Source organism: Periplaneta americana, chromosome 2 (genome assembly GCF_040183065.1).
Source record: "Periplaneta americana isolate PAMFEO1 chromosome 2, P.americana_PAMFEO1_priV1, whole genome shotgun sequence".
NCBI lineage: Eukaryota > Metazoa > Arthropoda > Insecta > Blattodea > Blattidae > Periplaneta > Periplaneta americana.
This window is the reverse complement of record NC_091118.1, coordinates 116,833,193-116,853,472: the sequence shown is the minus strand read 5'-3', so window position 1 is coordinate 116,853,472 and position 20,280 is coordinate 116,833,193. Positions and strand designations below refer to the sequence as shown.

General features: G+C 33.2%; 1 protein-coding gene across 5 annotated transcripts in view; it reads left to right on the top strand.

The window, feature by feature from the left end:
• LOC138694542 (protein abrupt-like) overlaps positions 1-20,280 on the top strand; it is an 81,345-nt gene that overhangs the window by 45,157 nt on the left and 15,908 nt on the right. For 2 of the 5 annotated variants that reach the window (XM_069818380.1, XM_069818378.1), the window contains one exon: positions 10,748-17,980. The exons of 2 other annotated variants lie outside the window; for them this stretch is intronic. In XM_069818380.1, the coding sequence (XP_069674481.1) occupies positions 10,748-10,944 (197 nt within the window). In that variant the 3' untranslated portion in view covers positions 10,945-17,980. Of the gene's footprint in view, positions 1-10,747; positions 17,981-20,280 lie in introns of those variants that run through there. One more of the 5 variants, XR_011330967.1, reaches the window with a different exon arrangement.

Sequence of the window (20,280 nt, the reverse complement as noted above, 5' to 3'; positions counted from 1 at the left end):
TAACACATTTCATAAATTAGTTGCATTCTTCATCCTGATTCAGATGGTATAAGCATGAAGTACCATCGTTTTGTATTCATATCATCAACAAAACAAAAACATTTTAAAGGTCGTGCATGTATTTTTAGCTGTTTCATGAAAAATTATGTATCATAGACCTAAGTGCCCCATGAAAAAAAAAAACTGTAGTGGTGTCTTATCTGGAGAGCATGCTGGCCATCTTATTGGTCCATTGGTTCCAGTTCATCTTTTTGGGAATACCTGCTGCTGAAAGAACATTTGAAATCTACTTGAAGTGGTAGTTCTGATAAGAAGTCTGAGAATTCTGAAGAAACTGTAGATATATTGCGATCATTAAATTCCTTGTTAAAAGTATGAACCTAACAAGCATCCATCGAAAATTCAGTATCATGCATTCGTACACTACACTTGTTGATAATTGGTTTCTCGCACCCAATGGGGATTTTCTGCAGTTCAATACTTTGCATTATGATGATTCACTACTTCACTGTTATGAAATCTTGCTTCATCTGCACATACAATTTACATTGGATACTGGAATCATAATCTATTTTAACCATTACTTCAGAAACAATTCTCAAACATCTCTCATCTGTATCTCTAAGCCCCTGTCCTAAATGAAACTTTGCATGGATGCAATTTATGCTGTTTTAAGTCTACTGAACTTTTGGATATACCTGATTCGTTTGCATTATTCCATATGGATGTGTGGGGTTTTAATCAACATGTACCAGAACTGTTACTAAATTGTTACTTTCCTCTTATATCCTGATTCTTTGTTATTTGTTCATTCTTTAATACTACGAAGTTTTTGTTCAAGTCTGAGGAAAGTATTTTTGGAGGCTGTTATGTTCTGGGTAATGTTCAAAATACAGTCTGCAACTTCTCGTGAATTTTTCCTGTGCTGTCAGTAAATATCTGTTCATTTGATTCTATATTTGGACTTTGAACATTTGTCTATTTAAAATAAATGGTGCCACACTAATGAGGTAATAATTAAAATAATTCATGTCAAATGGTTTTACACAATTCAAAATCAGCTCCTTTTGGTTATCTCTGTTCTTTTTCTCTTTCCCCATACACAGAGACATAAGAATGGGCACAAAACATTAAAAGAAATGGATTGTGGCAAATATTAATAATAGCTTCTTTTAACTGCATATGACCTACACTTATCTTTTTTTCAGTTTCTTATTTATACGGAGTATAAAGAGAAAATATAGTGAAGCTACAGAAAATCGATTTAGAGATTTCGTGAAATCGTTTCATGACATTTCGTTTTCAGTATCCCTATAAAGGAAAGTATTGGATGGATTTTGTTCATATTCAATATCTGTGAGTCGGTTCAGGTGGGAATGATGTACATGAAGTATCATTTTTAGTAAAACAAATTAATGAGTCTTTATTAATAAACACGAAATGGCAGTTTTGCTCAGAATCTGCTGAAACATATTAATTGCAGAAATTGTTTCTTACAAAATAAAGTGATAGCTGAAGTGCTGGTAACAATATATCCCCACACTTCAATTTTTGAGAGCAATTCACGAAGTTTTCCTCTCTCATTTCAGTAACTACTAGTAAAAATCTCGAGCATTTCTAGCATAAAAGAAATCCCACAAAATCGCACACAAAATGAAATAGGCACGAGTCACTTTCTTAAAGAATTGGCAGATACTTACTTGCTGTCTTTTAAGGAACCTGAAAGTTCATTGCCACCCTCACATAAGCCCACCATTGGTCCCTATCCTGAGCTAGATTAATCCAGTCTTTATCATCATATCCCACCTCCCTCAAATCCATTTTAATATTATCTTCCCATCTACATCTCGGCCTCCCCAAAGGTCTTTTTCCCCTCTGGCCTCCCAACTAACACTATATGCATTTCTGGATTCTCCCATACGTGCTACATGCCCTGCCCATCTCAAACGTCTGGATTTAATGTTCCTAATTATGTCAGGTGAAGAATACAATGCGTGCAGTTCTGTGTTGTGTAACTCCATTCTCCTGTAACTTCATCCCTCTTAGCCCCAAATATTTTCCTAAGCACCTTATTCTCAAACACCCTTAACCTATGTTCCTCTCTCAAAGTCAGAGTCCAAGTTCCACAACCATAAAGAACAACCGGTAATATAACTGTTTTGTAAATTCTAACGTTCAGATTTTTTGACAGCAGATTGGTGATAAAAGCTTCTCAACCAAATAATAACAGGCATTTCCCATATTTATTCTGTGTTTAATTTTCTTCTGAGTATCATTTATAATTGTTGCTCCCAGATATTTGAATTTTTCCACCTCTTCAAAGGATAAATTTCCAATTTTTATATTTCCATTTCGTACAATATTCTCGTCACAAGACATAATCATACACTTTGTCTTTTCGGGATTTACTTCCAAACCTATCGCTTTACTTGCTTCAAATAAAATTCCCGTGTTTTCCCTAATCGTTTGTGGATTTTCTCCTAACATATTCACATCATCCGCATAGACAAGCAGATGATGTAACCCGTTCAATTCCAAACCTTCTCTGTTATCCTGGACTTTCCTAATGACATACTCTAGAGCAGCGTTTCTCAAACTATGGTCCGCAGACCACCTGTGGTCCTCGAGGTCTGCCCTTGTGACCCTTCAAAACAGACAGAAGAAAAAATAAAATTCAAACGAATTGCATATCACACTATAGGCCTAGCTTAAAATCTCAGAGTTTGAAAATGACACATGGCAATCGAATTTCACTTTTTCTCCCAGTGCTGACATTTTAAGAAATTTATTTCCCTACCCATCTATCGGCTTCCCACTCCACTATCAGCAACAAAAGAGGGATTTAAAGCACTATATACGTGGTGTTTCTCGACATCTTTTCCTTGCACATCTGGCGCCGCACCTGTAACCCAGCCAGGGACCACCTGAATTCATAACAGAGGACCAAAGTACCGAACCGTAATTCAATTTTAAAATAAAGTATACTGATATTAAAATATGCTATGAAAATGATAAATTTGCTTTCGAAGGGAACAAGAGTAAGGTGGTCCGCGGAACTGTTCTGACTTTAAAATGTAGTCCCCACTTCAAAAAAACGCTGCTCTAGAGCAAAGTTAAAAAGTAAAAGTGATAGTGCATCTCCTTACTTTAGCCCACAGTGAATTGGAAACATATCTGACAGAAACTGACCTATAAAAGAATTGGCAGTTACTAGTTCTAACTTCTTTTGTTAAACATGACATGGGCTGTATCCACAGAAATAATTATCTTTCGTTTCAGTGCTCTGATTTAACAGAAAGTACTGTTTAAAAGAAATATGCTTAGAATCCCATAAAACATAATGTAATCCAATATTTATATTATTTTCAAATACTGATTTTCGTAAAGAGATTTTAAAAACAGTAACATTACATGAATATACATTTTATGTGGATTTGTGAAAATTAATGACTAAGATCTACAAACCATACAACTTTTAGATGAATTCAGATACCTTATTTTTTGGGATTATATAATATTCTGTGTGCAGTCCAGAAATCAAAATGTTATATTCGTATTTAGATGCATAATTAATGATTTTATTTATATAAGTCTTTTAATTAATAATAGTTGAAAAATAAAGTATAAACGGAATATCATTGGCTACATAATAAAACGACTGAATTGTTATAAAACATATTAGGCCTAATGAGAAAGTATGTGTCGTCTTTATAATACCTTATTGTTTGGGGTGGATACTGAGTAAATAATCATGTTAAACTTCAGTGATTTTAGAGTAGAAAGCCAGATTGAAGGATTATGCTCTGTTTTTCTAAGGAACATTTATTGCCTATTACTGTATGCAGATCATGAAATCATCTATGTAAGTAAGCTATGCGAACTATTCCCCCACTCTGAGCGTGTATGAACATGTGGCTTTGCATGCTTCAGATGTGAAGTATGGTTCACTATTGTCATCGTAAAACATTCACCCCTCAAAAAAAGTAACATTAAAGAATGCTAGAAATTGTATATAAATTAATTATCGAACACTTTAAATTAAACAGTATTATTTTTAGGGACCGGATTTTTATGTAAAATCAAGATGTGAAATATGTACATATTTATATTTAAGCTAAATATGTACCAAAATATGTGAAATCATGAAAATATTTAATATATTGCGCTGGTTTATATTGTTAAGCCTAGATATTTGTAGTCTGGTACAATTTTTAATTTTTTGTTCTTCATGACGATTTCTGCTGTTTCTGGTGCTCTTCCGCCATTTCTCAGTATCATAATTTCTGTCTTGTCCACATTTATATCAAATTTGTTTTAATTGCACCATTTTACCATGATGTTTATTGTTTCTTGTAACTTTGTAAGGTCTTTAGACCCTACTACTATGTCGTCCACTTATGCATATGAGATTATTCTCTTCTTGATTTTTACAATACAAAGTAGTTGTATGAGAAAGGTTGCCTTTTGTTCACTCATATTTACAGTGGGCGGTAAGGGGTGAGTGCCTCTTTTACTTCCTTGAACTAAGATGTTATGTTTCGTCTCGAAATATATCCTTTCTCGGGTAGGTGAAAAGACTTTTTAAATCTGTGTATTTCAAATTGTAAATTCCCACAGCAGAAGTTTTCTTTTTCCCTTTAAAGAAGTAAAAATGAATAAAACCCCTAAATATGTAGATTTATGTAATACCAAGCCATAATATGTAATGTGGGGTAAATATGTAAAAATATGTAGTATCAAATTTTAATATATTAATGGTAATTACAAGATTCGCAAAGATTTGGTATTTATATACCATTCGGTTGAAAGGAATGTAATATGTAATTACTAGGCCTGTGACATTGGAGCATGTTTACGATGAAAGAAAGCCAACTCACTCCAGGATATAGGTATGCAGCACCGCTCCGTCTTCTACAGTACAGTCTGCAGAAGAGAATAGTACACACATCCCTCTGAATTACTTGCTATCTTTATTTAACTTCATTTCAACTATTAGAAAATTCCATTCAATACATGTGAGCTTAGATGTATTGTCTATTGCGTGTGTAGTTTGTAATTACAGTGAACAGCAAGATGCATTCTCAAGGTTTCGAAAGTGAATGAGTGTCTACTACTGTCTAGTATGGATTTGAATGCAGAAAAGCTGCGAAACGACAGGTGCATATGTGAAACATATTTTACATCATTCAATTCGACATCTAAATTATCTACAGTGTATTTATCACTGGAAAGAATATTAGCTATCTGACAGACTGAACTGAACCCATTATTTTTTTGTAATACATATTTCATTTTTGTTTCAGACCTCGTTGCCTACATCGTCTTGTATATTATTTAGTTGAGACACAATATTATTCATTACGGAAATTTGTTCCACTTCACTCCACTCTTTTCTAAACTTTCAATTGAATGAGGAATAAATCCAAAATTTGATACAATATAATGACACTGTTGTTCAATACTTGGGTCACAAAGAAGTAATTGAACCACACCTATAAAAGCTGCATCATTCTTATAGAACAACTCTATCACTTTCTTTACACTGGAAAAATGTTCATGCAAGTATCTGCATGCTTGCAGCCAGGATCCCGACCTTGATTTAAAACAGGAACATGCGGAAGAGGCAATCCAGGACACGAGCTGAAGTTTTTACAAATAATTTTTCACATTTGCGACTTGCCTATCGGTTATTTAGAATGCAAAATACATCTGCATCATACTGTGAAACTAAATATTCTAGTTTCGAAGACGTGTTTCTTTTCTTTTGAGCCATACTGCGGAGCGCACTACACTTCACTTGAATGAACTGTACCGCAGTTGTTGTGTCGTCTCTGTGCACTTGCGTACTTTGTGTATATCTTGTAGTGAATTGGCTTCCTTTCACTGTAAACATGCTCCAATGTCACAGGCCTAGTAATTACATAAAAATCCAGTCCCTAATTATTATGTATTGATTTGTAACTGTTACCTGTTAACCACTGAATAAATTGTTAACTGAAATTTATAAAACAAGTCAATGGAAAAGTTATTTGTCCGAAGATAGCTCATAATGACACCAATAAGATATCATTCATGAGGCAACTAAGCCAGGAGATAACGGGATAGCGTGGTAAGTTCCTTTCCCCTTCCATTGCATACATTACTGACTAGTAACAAGTTAAACTAATCAGACTTCAAATATATACAAATGATTGTTCTTCCTCTAACATATCGTCAAGTGAGATGTACTGTCTGATTATAGATGTACATATCAGCCAGAACCTCAATCAGAGATAAACTGAGAAGTTACAAATATTATTTGAAAATTGATTAATATCAGTTGTAATGCACAGGAATGTGGCTTCTAAACATTATTTGCAGATTGATTAAGATGAGCTATAATACACAAGTATGTGGCTTCTGCCCACATGAAACTCCTTCTATTTCCTAATATTTTCTCCTTTTACCTCTCTAATAACTCATTCAGCTCTAAGTCTCTTCTCATGAACATGGATCAGTAGCTATGAATCATTTTATTGACTTGTTCAAGCGGCCTGGATTGATCTGTAAGCTAAGCTAGACTTGGAAGTTGAAAGCTTTCAAGATAGTACTGATAATGGTTCGAATCCTATTGACTACTCACTTTTTATTTATTTATTTACTCATTTATTTATTTTATTTTATTTTTTTCATATTTAAGATTTACTCTTCTTTTATGATACGTTAATTATGTACTTAGTAATTTATTTTTCAAATATAATAAACATAATAATAATAATAATAATAATAATAATAATAATAATAATAATAATAATAATATACCATTAACGTACCTACTGTAACTTGCAAAAACACAACATTTTGTCCTAATTTCGTCGTAGTTTGTCCTATAAAGTGGGTGATTTAATACTTTGATGTGTTGATTTCGTAAAATGAATAGACACCATACATTTATGAGAAGACATATTAAAAATAATTAAAGCAGGGTCGTATTTCCCGTTTTTGATGACTAATTAAAAGTCATATTTCCCTTTTTAATAAAGAAACTAATAAAAAAAAGGGGGATACTGAGACTCGAATACTTCACACATTTGTTTTATGCTGATTATTGCATCATCTTCTAATCACTTGCGCCAAGATAACAGATGTAAAATTGTTGCCACAAGTACATATGTAACACTGCTTCTTGTGAGAGATACATTATGTAGTCTGGTAAAGTAAGTAGAAGATTATTAGTGTGGATCATGCTTGTATAGCTGAAGTATTCCGATTAGAAGATAGAATTTGTACACTCAGCAAGTTTTTCTGTCCTAAGGTGTATATTTATACGAAAATCTGAAAATCTATTTTTTCCATAGTATATTATAAAAATACAAATCCAAGAACTTTTCCACAGTTAACACAAAGAATTAACTTAAAAAAAAAAGATTTGGAGGAAACAGAGTATAATAAGCATACTGCTTGCAAGTCTGTAGGCTACTTCTAATCAGACTTAGACAGTGGATGTTTCCTGTTTGGGTTCATGAATTTCTGCAAATAACTAGCATACTTTTTTTTTCCTTTGGGGAATATTGCTAAAAAAAAGAAGTTAGTTCCACGCAGTTATCAAATTAAACACAGGTATATTGAAACAATATAACTTTTCTTAACCTGTGTAAAGATTAGTGACCTAATGTAGCTGGTATCTTAGATACAATTACTGGCCAAAGAAATGTGCTTAATGTGCACAGTTGAAACATTTATTACCCAGTATGAAGAAAATATTACTCAGAATAAAGACACTTATGTGGAAAGAAAAAGTTGTCTTTGTCTTTTCCAACATACGTAAAGACACATTGCTCTTATAATTACAGATATAATAAAAGGAATACTTGAAGACGCATTAGCTAGCAGTTAAACTTACGATATCAATATTGTTGCATTTACTAACTGCACTATGGCATCTACTGACAAATAGAAGCTGTTGCATGTGCATGTTTACTAAATTAACTTGTGGTACGTGCTAGTTCTTGCACCATCTCACAAGTGATTAGCTTAATGTTAATTGTTGTCGTGAGTAAATCTATTTTAGATTTCAGATTTCGAAAAAGTTTTTGATTTGAAGTTTAATGTTGTAAATAATTATTGTTGTGGACATATCACTTTTACTGTTTCATTTGGTGTCACATCTTATTTAAAAAGAAAGAAGAAGAAATTGCTAGAACCAGTTTTGGATAAAACACCATTTTGTGTTGTTTCGACCTGACGAAAGTAACATTATTTTTCGTATAGGATTTATTACATTTCATATTCAGACTCTCTTGATGAATGGTCTTGTTAGTGTTGAATGTTAATAGAATTCTTACTGGTACATTAATTTAAGGCAAAATCTTATGAACAGAGAGAGAGAGAGAGACAGAACTGATTACTTGCTTTACACTTCATACAATAGAAAGAGAATTTTACAGTTATGCATACTAGTAAATAAAAATATAATTGTGTGAAAGAGGAAACAAGTTTCCTAGTTATGGAATAATGAAGCAGGTTTTAAAATGTGACTATTGCAGAATAAACTGTTTACATTCAAAATATCTGAAGTGAACAATAAATAACAGCATCTAATCCTGTGTCCTACTTTCAAAGCTCAGAGAATCCTGTGAACACTAAACTGATTTGGAGTTAGGCTAGTTAAAATCTATTCTCTTGGATGAAGTTTTGGGTTATATTAGTAATTTTTACTATTTGTTTAGAAAAATCTGTATTTGCATGCCTTAAAGTATGGCAATATTGCCAAGAAAAGAAATACAAGAGTATACAGAGGGGTGGGCACCCTACTCAAATAACACAGCCAGCTCTTCACAATAATGCAGTTGTCTCAGAGGTCATTTGGTTCATTCTGGCAACTCCTTGTGATTGAGATGTTCTTTTCTATTTAAGGGTAGATCTCTGAAATGTTGTACAGTTGTCTTGTTGCATATAAATAGTCTCTGTACAAAGTTTCATCTCATTTGGTGCAGAAATATATGAATTATTAACAATTTTGTAATTTTCAATTGTGAATGTAGGTTTTCAAAAATTGCTGCTCCTCCCACAAATTCAAATATTCTGGCCTGAAATTTTGTCTACATACTTGTCAGACCCTCAGAAACAAAACTTACTATACAGTTTTTCTTTTTTGTTTTTCAGTAAAGAAATAATTAAAAATATTTAATGCACCTAAAGTGTAAAAACAGAAAAGAAATTCAACTCGAACATAAAAAAATTAATATTAAAAAAAAATATATGAGTGTTAGATATAATCCTTATAGTAAGTTTTGTTAAGAACACATTCAAAAACCTCTACAAAAAATCATGCATGTAGTACAAAATCTGTAGAAAGAGTAGCATTTTTAGCAATGCAAAATTTACAGAAAATGAAAGTGGAGAAAATTGACTTCAAAGTTTGGGATGACAATAATGAACCAGATCTCTGTCTTTTTTATGTTCTAGGCATTTTGAAATATATAGGCCTAGCTTATTATATGGAGAACTTAGCGTTATATATACTACCACGCTGTGCACACCTAACCTACACTAGTAAATAAAGATGACGACTGAAAAAAAACTATGTAAACTTATGAAAACACTATACTAGATAACTATTATTTACAAACCACTGTATGCTGTAGACACTATTATAACACCAACACTAAAACTGTTAGAAACTTGCAAATATTTCTTGTATCACAAACAAAAACCAAGCATGGAAAACACATTGTATGACTGCTAGCAACAAGTGGAATTTTTCTTTAGACAAGAGTTGTGCTCTCCTTTGTAACTGGATATCTTTCAAAGGAAAGCAACCTTTGAAGTAAGATCTATTGGATTCTATGAAGAACTATTTTGAGAAGTCGAGATGCTACACTGGCTCAATCGGAAATCTAATTTAATAAATAATGTATGATATACAGCGTAATTTCCAAAATAGTCAGAGAATTCAGAGTGGAAGGCATGGACGGAGCATTTAAATTACCAGTCAGCATGCACAGCCTTTTAAAATGTGGCCCTAAACAGCTGATAGACAAGTCGTATGGCATGAAAATTGGCAGAGGGCATCTTAGACCAAGAACAATTTTTTAAAGATAAAAACAAAAATATTTTTCTTACCAAAAATGACAAAATGTCACATCAGAGTATCCTAAAAGTAGGTGACGGAATGAGCTGTCTTCAACATTTTTTAACTCCCATTGCTTTCATTTTGAGGAAATTAAAGATAACTTGAAGTGCACTACATAGTCACTTAAGTCCGTGTGTAGTGCTTCTGTAACATTTGTAATCAATCACTTTGATGCCTTCCATTGAATCTTCATAAGCCCATATAATTTAGTGGGAGGGGGTCTTAGATGTGTTTTATGTGAGACACTAGTTATCTCCTAACTTCCTGATGGTGGAACAAGGGATTTCAAAACATTGTTGACAGGAGGTTCCAAAATGTTGTTCACATACTGAAGGCGTAGATATAGCGCAGTGTAGTTTCTTAAATTGTAGGATGAGGAAGTATGTGCATTCTACAATACATACACAGCGTGAATCACAATTTCTGGAGAAGATTATTCATTTATAAACTAATTTGAAAATAGACCTTTCATTAATTTGCCCACATTTCATAATATATAAAATTAGTTAAAAGAGCTTATTGCATTTAAAGCAGGATGATACTGTCAGTCAGTGATTTCAAATACACGCTGAATTTTCTGTTTGGTAAAAATTAACAATAACTCCCTAAGTTAATTTTTTTTTATCTTTGCAGATCGTTTGATGAGCAGACCATGCCCCTTGTGCGCCAAAATAATATCGAACAAATCAAATCTTCAGAAACATATGAAGATCGTACATACCAACCAATGTAAGCAGCAGATGTGCCTTTTGTGTGCGAGGGTTTTCAAAAACAAGTACAGTCTGAAGGCTCACATGTACTCATATCACAGAGAGACTGTGGCGAAATGAGGCTTGCCCTGTGGTGATGTGACGAGTATTCTTCCTGTGGTGTTTCACCTAATAAATAGGATGTGTCCGTGCTGCTGTTATTTGTTCATCTTGATGGACCCTTGGGTACTTTCTTATTTCGCAGTACGAAAGCAGAAGATTGTTTTTAATATCATTTTAATTGGACGCCACGTATTTCAAAGGTGAAAATGTTTCTTTTAAACTTTGAATAATGTTATGTGCGGAATCATGAAGACACCAAATTATTGAATTTAATTCAGACAACGAAAAGAAACTTGGTAAGTACGGATCATGTTAAAGATGGTGTACATTGTACATTGCACATACTTTCTCACACTGTGATTCACCTTGAGTGATTTATGTGTTTGCGTTTTCTTTCTTCTCTCCTCTCAAATCTGTTACAAACCATTCTCCGTTTTATTGCAAGAGATTTGTTCTCAAGGGCGTAGCATCACTCGAACTGAAGGAAGCTCTTATTGCCTATATCAGCATCTCAGACCTGTACCACTATATATAGGATCTCTATGGATAATGCTATAGTAGAATTAATGTTTCTTTCGACTCCTGATAGCTCACTACCCACATGGCTTACGGTTACTAGCCATGTGGGTTGTCATGTCAACCAAGGTTAATCTTGGAAGTAGCCAATCACTGTTTGACACCCCCCTGCTCTCTTTGTCTAAGCTTGTGGGCAATGCTGCAACTTTATTGAACATAACATTTGATAATGACTAACTCCCAGCTCCTAGCAAGACCAGCAACTTGGCAATGTTTCCATGACAGCAGACCTATAAGCCAGGTGGCTAGCAAGCTGTCAGAAGTAGAAAGAAACATCAATTCTACTATAATTTTAGCAAGAGATAGATCACTTTCCTTTAACACACATCTTGACTTGATCTCGTTCTTGCCAAAACATTAGTAGCAATAAAAATAAGAATGATATCAGGGGTCACAACAAGAATGAGTGATTCATCTGCCATACAGCATAGAGAAACATAAAAATTAACTACTTGTTAACCACTGGCGCAGTGAGGGGAGGTTTTAGGTGTAACCCCCCCCCCCTCCCAGAGCCCTTAAAAAAAATGAAATGCTGTTGAAGCTCTGCAACATTATATCAGTGACTTACTTCCAGTAATACACATTCTGTTCACAATAATGGCAGCTCACCCTGTAACTACTCGTACTTCTGGAAGGTAATTTTCACCACTAAGGATACGTAGGCCTATCTTAGGAACAGCACAGGAGAGGAACTTCATAATGTACTGGCTCTCATATACATAGAGAAAATGTCTCTGAATGACAGTGATGTGCTCAAGGAAGTAACTATGGGTAAAACAGATAGAAGATTGAAATACACCATGTCCTGCTTAAAAGTATAATAAAAGAAACATGGACGTTGTTCATTTCGTTGTACTTTTTTTTTTATTTCAACACATAAATATTTTTAATTTCGTCGCACCGCAACACTGTAATGAAAATTTAAACCTGAATTCCTGGCTTAATTTCCTTAAGCCAACTCTGTCCCTAAATGAAATTTATACTCTATAATCTTAACACTGGGAAAAATTAATTTTGGCAGCATTGTGTGATGCTATTTCATAATCTAACAAAATTAAATAAAATTTTTATAAGTTACTAGGTTATCTAAATTGAATATAATAACAATACAATTGTAATATTTTCATTATTTTTATGATATACATTCTTAATATTTCAATATATATCTTATTAATATCTTAATTAAATTTAGGAATATACAGTAATTTAAGTTTCCTGCTTTAACATGGTACATTTATGTGAACATCTGTTTGGAAAAGACGTTTGTTACCATTTCTGTAATACTCCACACATCTCTTGCTTCTTAGTGAGAGTGTGCCGATGCAACCTGGAACATATCATTATTGGAAAAATAAATGAACTTTGAATTTCATCGTAATTAGGGCCTACAAGTATTACATTCAAGGTACTACTAGTGGCTTGAGCACCCACATTTCACGCAATTATAGGGTAGAATCCTCTGTCTTCCTCTTTAATTCAAGGATTGTTATTCTCCTCCAAGATACTCTAGTTAAAATACGTAAAATAAAATTTGTGTAATAAAATTTAGCTTAGATTAATTCTAACACTATTGCCCCCTTCTAAAGTACCTATAATGAAATCAAATTCCATAGACTATTTAGATACATAGTACATAACTTAAGTTTTCAATCTCTTAATTCTAGCATTGCTGTCCTCTTCTAATGTGCCTATTTAGACCCTATTTTAATATTTTAAAACATAATTTATGTGCCACTTTCATTTTGTTGTGTGCCAATAAGCTGCTATTATGAACTAAACAATTTTGTTGGGCCACCTGTGCTTATCTTCTTAAATAGTTTTTATAACATTAACGTTTTCGATACTACTTATATATCATCATCAGATGTTAGAGCATTGTGTTAACTATATGTAATGAAAACCTAGCCTCTTAGTATTTTATGAATTTACTATTTGGTTGCATATTACTTATCGTAATGTCTAAGCCTTGTTTAGTTCATAATTTATGTGCCTAAATGTGATTATTTGAGAGTTTAAATATTCCAGGTCTACTTATAAAAATGAGTAAAATCATTTAAGTAACTTTGGTGCTATGGGCATACACAGATGGGAGGGCAGAATCACGAAAACCACTTATTCATATTTAGTGATTATATATTAAACCGTCGCCCTGAGTGGCACAGGCGGTATATCGCTGGCCTTCTGTGCCTGAAGTTGCGAGTTCGATCCCGGCCCAGGTCGATGGCATTTAAGTATGCTGGTGACGCTGATATAACATCCGCAGTTGCGAGCGTCGTTAAATAAAACATATTTTATATTAAACCTATTAATATTATTACTATATTATTATTATTATTATTATTATTATTATTATTATTATTATCATCGTCATCATCATCATCATCTAGTAGTTATATTTTATAGTTATAATATTAACATATATGTGACTATTAATAACATCATAGTGACTTAAATTTGGAAACACTACACAGCATCGCACTGTGAACTATAGCACGTGCTGCTGTCAATACAGCAAAGAAACGTCAAAAACAACCTGGAAGCATATTGCTTCTTACATACTCTTAGAAAGAGAAAATCTCCTGTATCTCTTTTTCTCCAGCAACCCAGTGTGACAAGCAAGTATATTTGGAAGCTAGCATCTCACATTACCTGTGTGTTCAAACTCATCTCGAGTCAAAATGTTGTATAAACACGAGATAACATAATATAGGAACAAACGAATAATACCTAGTTACCTCATTTGTATACAAATAAAAAAAAACTTTTCTCTAAAAATAAAAGGGGAAGCAATGCTTCCACCACATCTATGGATGCTACGTCCCTGAAAGAAATGACAAACATTGAAACACAATTAGTAGCAGATAAGATAAAGTTATTTCTGCTTTAAGATAAATATGACAGGAATGTTTTCGAAGAATGAGTGGTAATTGTGGAGTATCTTATAAGCATTTTAAGTGTTAAATTACAGTTATGCATGCAAACTTTTATTCTGAATTTAAAATTATGTACTAGATTTCTTTTTAATAAGGGTGGATGTCTGTGTGGGTGTACAGTTCATGCAGAAAATGGCAAGAGTTCCAGTAACTCATACTCAATTTGATTTTATTAACTTTATCAAATTTTAGCCACTGGTGCAGCTCAGTCAGCTAAGGCACTTGCCTGCCAATCCAGAGTTGCGCTCGGGCGCAGGTTCCATTCCCGCTTAGGCTGATTACCTGGTTGGTTTTTTCCGAGGTTTTCTCCAACTGTAAGGCAAATGTCAGGAATCTATTGCGAATCTTCGACCTCATCTCGCCAAATACAATCTCGCTATCACCAAATTGATGCAGCATCGTTAAATAACCAAGTAAAAAAAAAAATTTTTAGTGAACAAATATAAATTCGGAAAGGTGCGAATTTCACAGGAAGTTGAAAAGAGGGTTTAAGAGTAAAAGAGAAATGAAGAACAAAAAGCTTCGAAAATCTCTGGGGAAAGGCAGTATTTTAATTTAAATTATGAGCTTCCTTGAGTTAAAAAGTTATGCTACACACCCTATTACATCATCTTTCATAAGATTGTTCCTGATGTGTGGAGAAGTCGTATTAAAATGATATGGATATCGTGTTATATGAGTGATTGGAAGAACATGCATGTGTTTGATATAACATGGAATTAAATTACGGTCATTTTTTTAAATACAGATCGCCTTAGCATTTTGTATGTGCCAATATGTGCATGTCTACTCATATTCGTGTATCTTCGTCACCTCACAGTTCAGGCTTTAGAATAAATATTAGTTACTTGTATGAGATATGATCCATTGCTTGACTTGATTGCTGTGAGACACTTTGGTGTATTATAGTTTACAATATAGTTCAACACTACTCATATTCACTCTCGAAATAATACCGTATTGTGCTTCATCTTAAAACAAAGTATTATAATTTATTTGTTTCTTTCTGTTTTTATTTTCGGTTACAAGAAGATTGACTTCAAGGTCCATCTCTTGCACAGAGTGAAGGGGACACATACACCTTCGGAAGTTGAAAAAGTGATTTGTTTTTCCTTTCTTCTTGTTAAATGTACTTTCCTCAATAATAAGGTGATTTTTTAAAATATATCTAATACTTTTCGAGTTGTGATCTAAAACGTGAGAATGTGTCAGTTGACTTTGCCATTTAAACATGTCCATATTTAGATATATTTATGACCATTTGCGTACAAGTGTATTTCATACTGGAGAACAAACCCTGCCTGTAACACTGTTCTTTCATTTTAAGTTATTTTTTCGTTAATAATTTTTTATATAAAAAAATTCACAATAAATATTTCTTGCTTATACAGGGTGAGACAGGAGGAAAGGTACATTGGTTTGAGGGTGATAATATTGGTGATTCTGAACAAAAAAGTTTATATGAACATATATTATGTCCTGTTTTTAACGGTTTCGGAGAAAACTAATGGAAATATGAGGAACATGAAAAGTGTAGGTGATAGTGAATTAAAATATTGTTACCTTATGTTACGTTTCAAAACAGCTTTGTTTATTTGATCTGTCAGTCCAATTATTGCGATGGTAGCCACAGAATAAACAAATAAATGTCAGTGAAAACCCACAGTTCTACTTTAAATATTTTTCAAGTTATCATTCTGTGAATATGTTAAAGCCCAGTCCCAGTAATGGAAGTTAGACAATCTCTGAAAGTCCAAAAGAAGGAAAAGAGTATGTCATTTGTAGGAAAGACATTCTCGATGTATTGTTTCTGTTTGCTAAAATGATTTCCACTTTTTAATGGGTAAAATTATGCAAACTCAACCTAACTCAGAGTGATTAGGCAATGTATAAAGAGCTTTTCTCTGATTCTACAGCAGTTAGAAGTTGATAGTCCGATGTCAGTAGTAAACAAATGTTCAATATGTATGTATATCAAAATGCTGCTTAATCACAAATCATGTTTATTTTATATCTCAAGAACTATTTGAGTTATAAGATTGAAACATTTTATTTTTGTGTTTTTAATTAAAGAACATTTTACAAAATTTTGTCGCTCTATTTCTGAGACAACTTGTGTAATACTTCAGGCACCAAATACCAGCTGCAACAGCGTTTCTATTGTAGCCAGAAACGTAAAATTATTCATGGACAAGACAGGGAAGTAATTTATAATGTGTATGCTTTTTAAGAAATTTATCAGCAGAAGAAAGACATCCTATCATCGATTTTTTCAAGGGCCAAGACTTGACTGCCATTGCATGCCATGTGAGTGTACCGTGTATGTACAGTTGCGAGAATTTACAAGGATGTCGAGGGTTCAGTACGAAATATGTCATTCAGATCTCTGGGAAAGTGTTATAGTAGGCAAAGATATCCTAACTGTGTGGGATAACATTTCGAATGGTATATTACATAGAACTATTTACAGTTTCTTTGACGAGGGAAAGTATGCAATGGCAAATACTCTTAACACATATAATGAAAGAAAATGTAAAAACAGCTTTGTTTCATTTACAAAATTATTTTTAAAAAGTTAAAAAAGAACGAATAAAATTATGGTCGGATATTTCTAATGGAGAAAGATGACATAGTTGCTGCTCAATTAAATTTCCTAAGGGCAGTACATAATTTGAAGATTTCTGGATATGAGTGCCCAATTTTTTATTTTGACGAAACATGGGTCAATCAGAATCATTGTAAACAACACATATGGCTGGTCTTATCATAGTGGTGGCCTTAAAGTGCCGCCAGGTAAGGAAGCAGACTCATAGTGACACATACAGGATCCGCGAAAACTGGCTACATTCCTGAAAGTAAATGATTCTTTCGCTCTCGTCCATAGTCAGGAAATTAGAATTACAATTCTGAAATGAATGCTAACAGTTTTAAAGGCTTGTTCTTAAGCAGATTCCGTAATTATTCGGAGGATGGATAGTGATAGGCCTATTGATCATGAGAACAGTGAATCAAGTGACAGCAGTGACAATCAACTAACTTTCTCTGTAAATTTTATTCCCTTATATGAAGAAACAACTTCTATGTCATTAAGATGTGATATAATTATTATTAAGGTAAAAGTAAAATAACACATAATACAACTGTATGAACCTTTTACACCTACTCGTATTTCGAATGCACGTGTATGTTTGAAATCGCAACAGCACACTAGCATCTATTCGCCATTTCCTTATGTCTTTGTATAATCCGCCTAGTATAGTGTCTTCAGTCCTGTAAACTTTTGTTCTTTGTAAATATCAGGAACAAACTTAAGTGAGATGAGTTTGAATGAGTATATTTTTAAGGGCAAGGATATTAAATTGGTGTCTGGAAAATCACCAAAACCCTAACACCAATCAATTACTCTTCAGAGATAAAAATTTTCTTGTATGAATATAGAAGTGTAGTAAAACTTTATTGTGATCTGTAATTTATATTTGATTTACGCTAATTTTAATCATGTACAGTTCTGTAAATGTTTTTACAATAAACAATTTTGTAATGTGCATGGCAAAGCAGTAATTATTTTATTGCATCATTTCATGTATGTATTAGTTGCGTAATGTTATAGTGAGATTTTTCCTATTTGATTCTGTAGTTGATAAATGCATGGTGCATGAAGGTGATGAACTGTGATCACTGGGAGGAATGCAGGTAGGCAACTTTGCTGTCTCCATGGTAGAGTGTAAAGTTGAATCGTTTCCTTGTGCCTTGTTTACTTGTAAATAAAGAAATGAACGTGACTCTTAAGGAATTGATTTCTCACTTGCATGGTCTTGCAATATGAATACATATTTAACTGTGAAGAGTCATTTAAGTGACGTTGATTTTCTCATTATGCATTTTATGTGGTACCTAATAAAAATCATAAATTTACAAGCCTACCATAAGTTTTAATATAGTTACCCCAAAATGATCATTGCAGTTCAAATAAATAAAATTAGAACATCTTCTCTACCAGCGTTATTCTGTTTCCCTTTGCATAAGTGTAGATGGGAGGATAATATTAAAATGGATTTGAGAGAGGTGGGATATGATGATTGAGACTGGATTAATCTTGCACAGGATAGGGACCGATGGTGGGCTTATGTAAGGGTGACAATGAACCTCTGGGTTCCTTAAAAGCCATTTGTAAATAAGTAACAAAGTGGTATTTGTGCGAGATCGTGCGTATTTGCTTGTTTTCCGCACAGAACCAATACGTGGTAAGTGTGAAATACCACATTCAGTATTCCCAACGTAACACACATAATAAAATCCCTCTTCTTACCGCTTAAGCGCGACATTCATTTTACTGCTTTAGGCTTTTAACATATTATTTTTAGAGACGTTTAACATAGTAATAATTATAAATTCGAAACTTACCACTGCAATTTCACTTAAATTGCAATGTTAATTATTGTTTTTAAATATTTGCAAAAATTAAGTAAAGTCTACTACTCCACGAAACTTATTGCATTCCTGATACAAGTAACATTAAGGAAGCCGTGAAAAAATCAACAAGATTCCAGATGCCGATGTTATTACTGCAATATGTTATATAAATAATATTGTTAAAATATTAAAATGAAAAATAAATCATTACATAACCTTACCGTTTGTTTTAAGTTCGCATTTATAGACTGGGGGAAAAAAGGACAGACATATATCACACAGAAAACATTTTATAGCAACAATGTTGAAGAAGGATATTTTGGTTTTCCGAAGTTGCCGTCATTAAACAGAAATCAACATGGAGATTTCATTGCAACTAATTAGAAATTCGTCTTTCAGGTATGTAATAAACGATCTTCGCACAAAATAATGTACGATACATGAGCGGTATGTTTGTTTTCATGTTCTCGGAAATTAAAAAAGCTCAACTACGTTTCGCTTTTTCAATCTTTTCCTCGACCATGAAAACGTCAACATACCGCTCTTGTAACGTATGTTACTATTGTTTTATGTATCAAATCTAAGTTAGCAAATAGCGTCAATTTAGAAGAGGTTCAGTGCATGCTGTGGTGTGCTGACTTCAGGTCAACTGAGACTGTTCAATGTGTGAAACAGAAGTGTTGAAAAACAAATTTGTGGTAGTTTATTCAGTTCAAGGAAACAGGGTTGTTGAGAAATAAATCAATAGAGAGAACCCGAACATTTGAAGGGACTGTTGAATGCATCAGACAGGCTTTGTACAGAACCTAAGAAAATCCATCACTCTTTGAAGTTTAGAATTTGTATGTTTGTATTCTTCCTGTTTATTTTTGCATCTCAACATGACCAGTGTTCTTAAACTGAGTAGATCACCAGTTATTTTTTTAATATTCGCTTCTGTTACATACATAGGCCTACATAGAAGTTAACTTCTAACATTTAAAATTGACTTCAGCTAGGTATATCATAACATGAACTAAGTATCTGAATGGACGCAATTCCTGATAGATTAATTACGTAATATGAACACCATGACACTGTTATTAACACATCAACAGTTGCTATGACTGCAACATTAGTGATGTGAAGGAGAAGTGAGGATAAAACTTAGTGGGTTTTTACATATTTTAATTCAATTATAAATGATAAAAAAATCTTTAATTTGCCATTATGTTAACCACTGAAATTCTGGAATTCTTTTTTGTTAACCTTATAATGGAAAAACTCATGTAAATGTGGCATTGATCTGATAGTGCATACATTAGCAAAGCTTAGATATAAAGGATGTATTTTAATTGGACCAACAAACTTCGAGATCAGATAAAGAACCTTTTTAGACACCTTTTAGTATGGAACATGCATTTAAAAAAAGTTCGCGTGATTTTGTACAGTA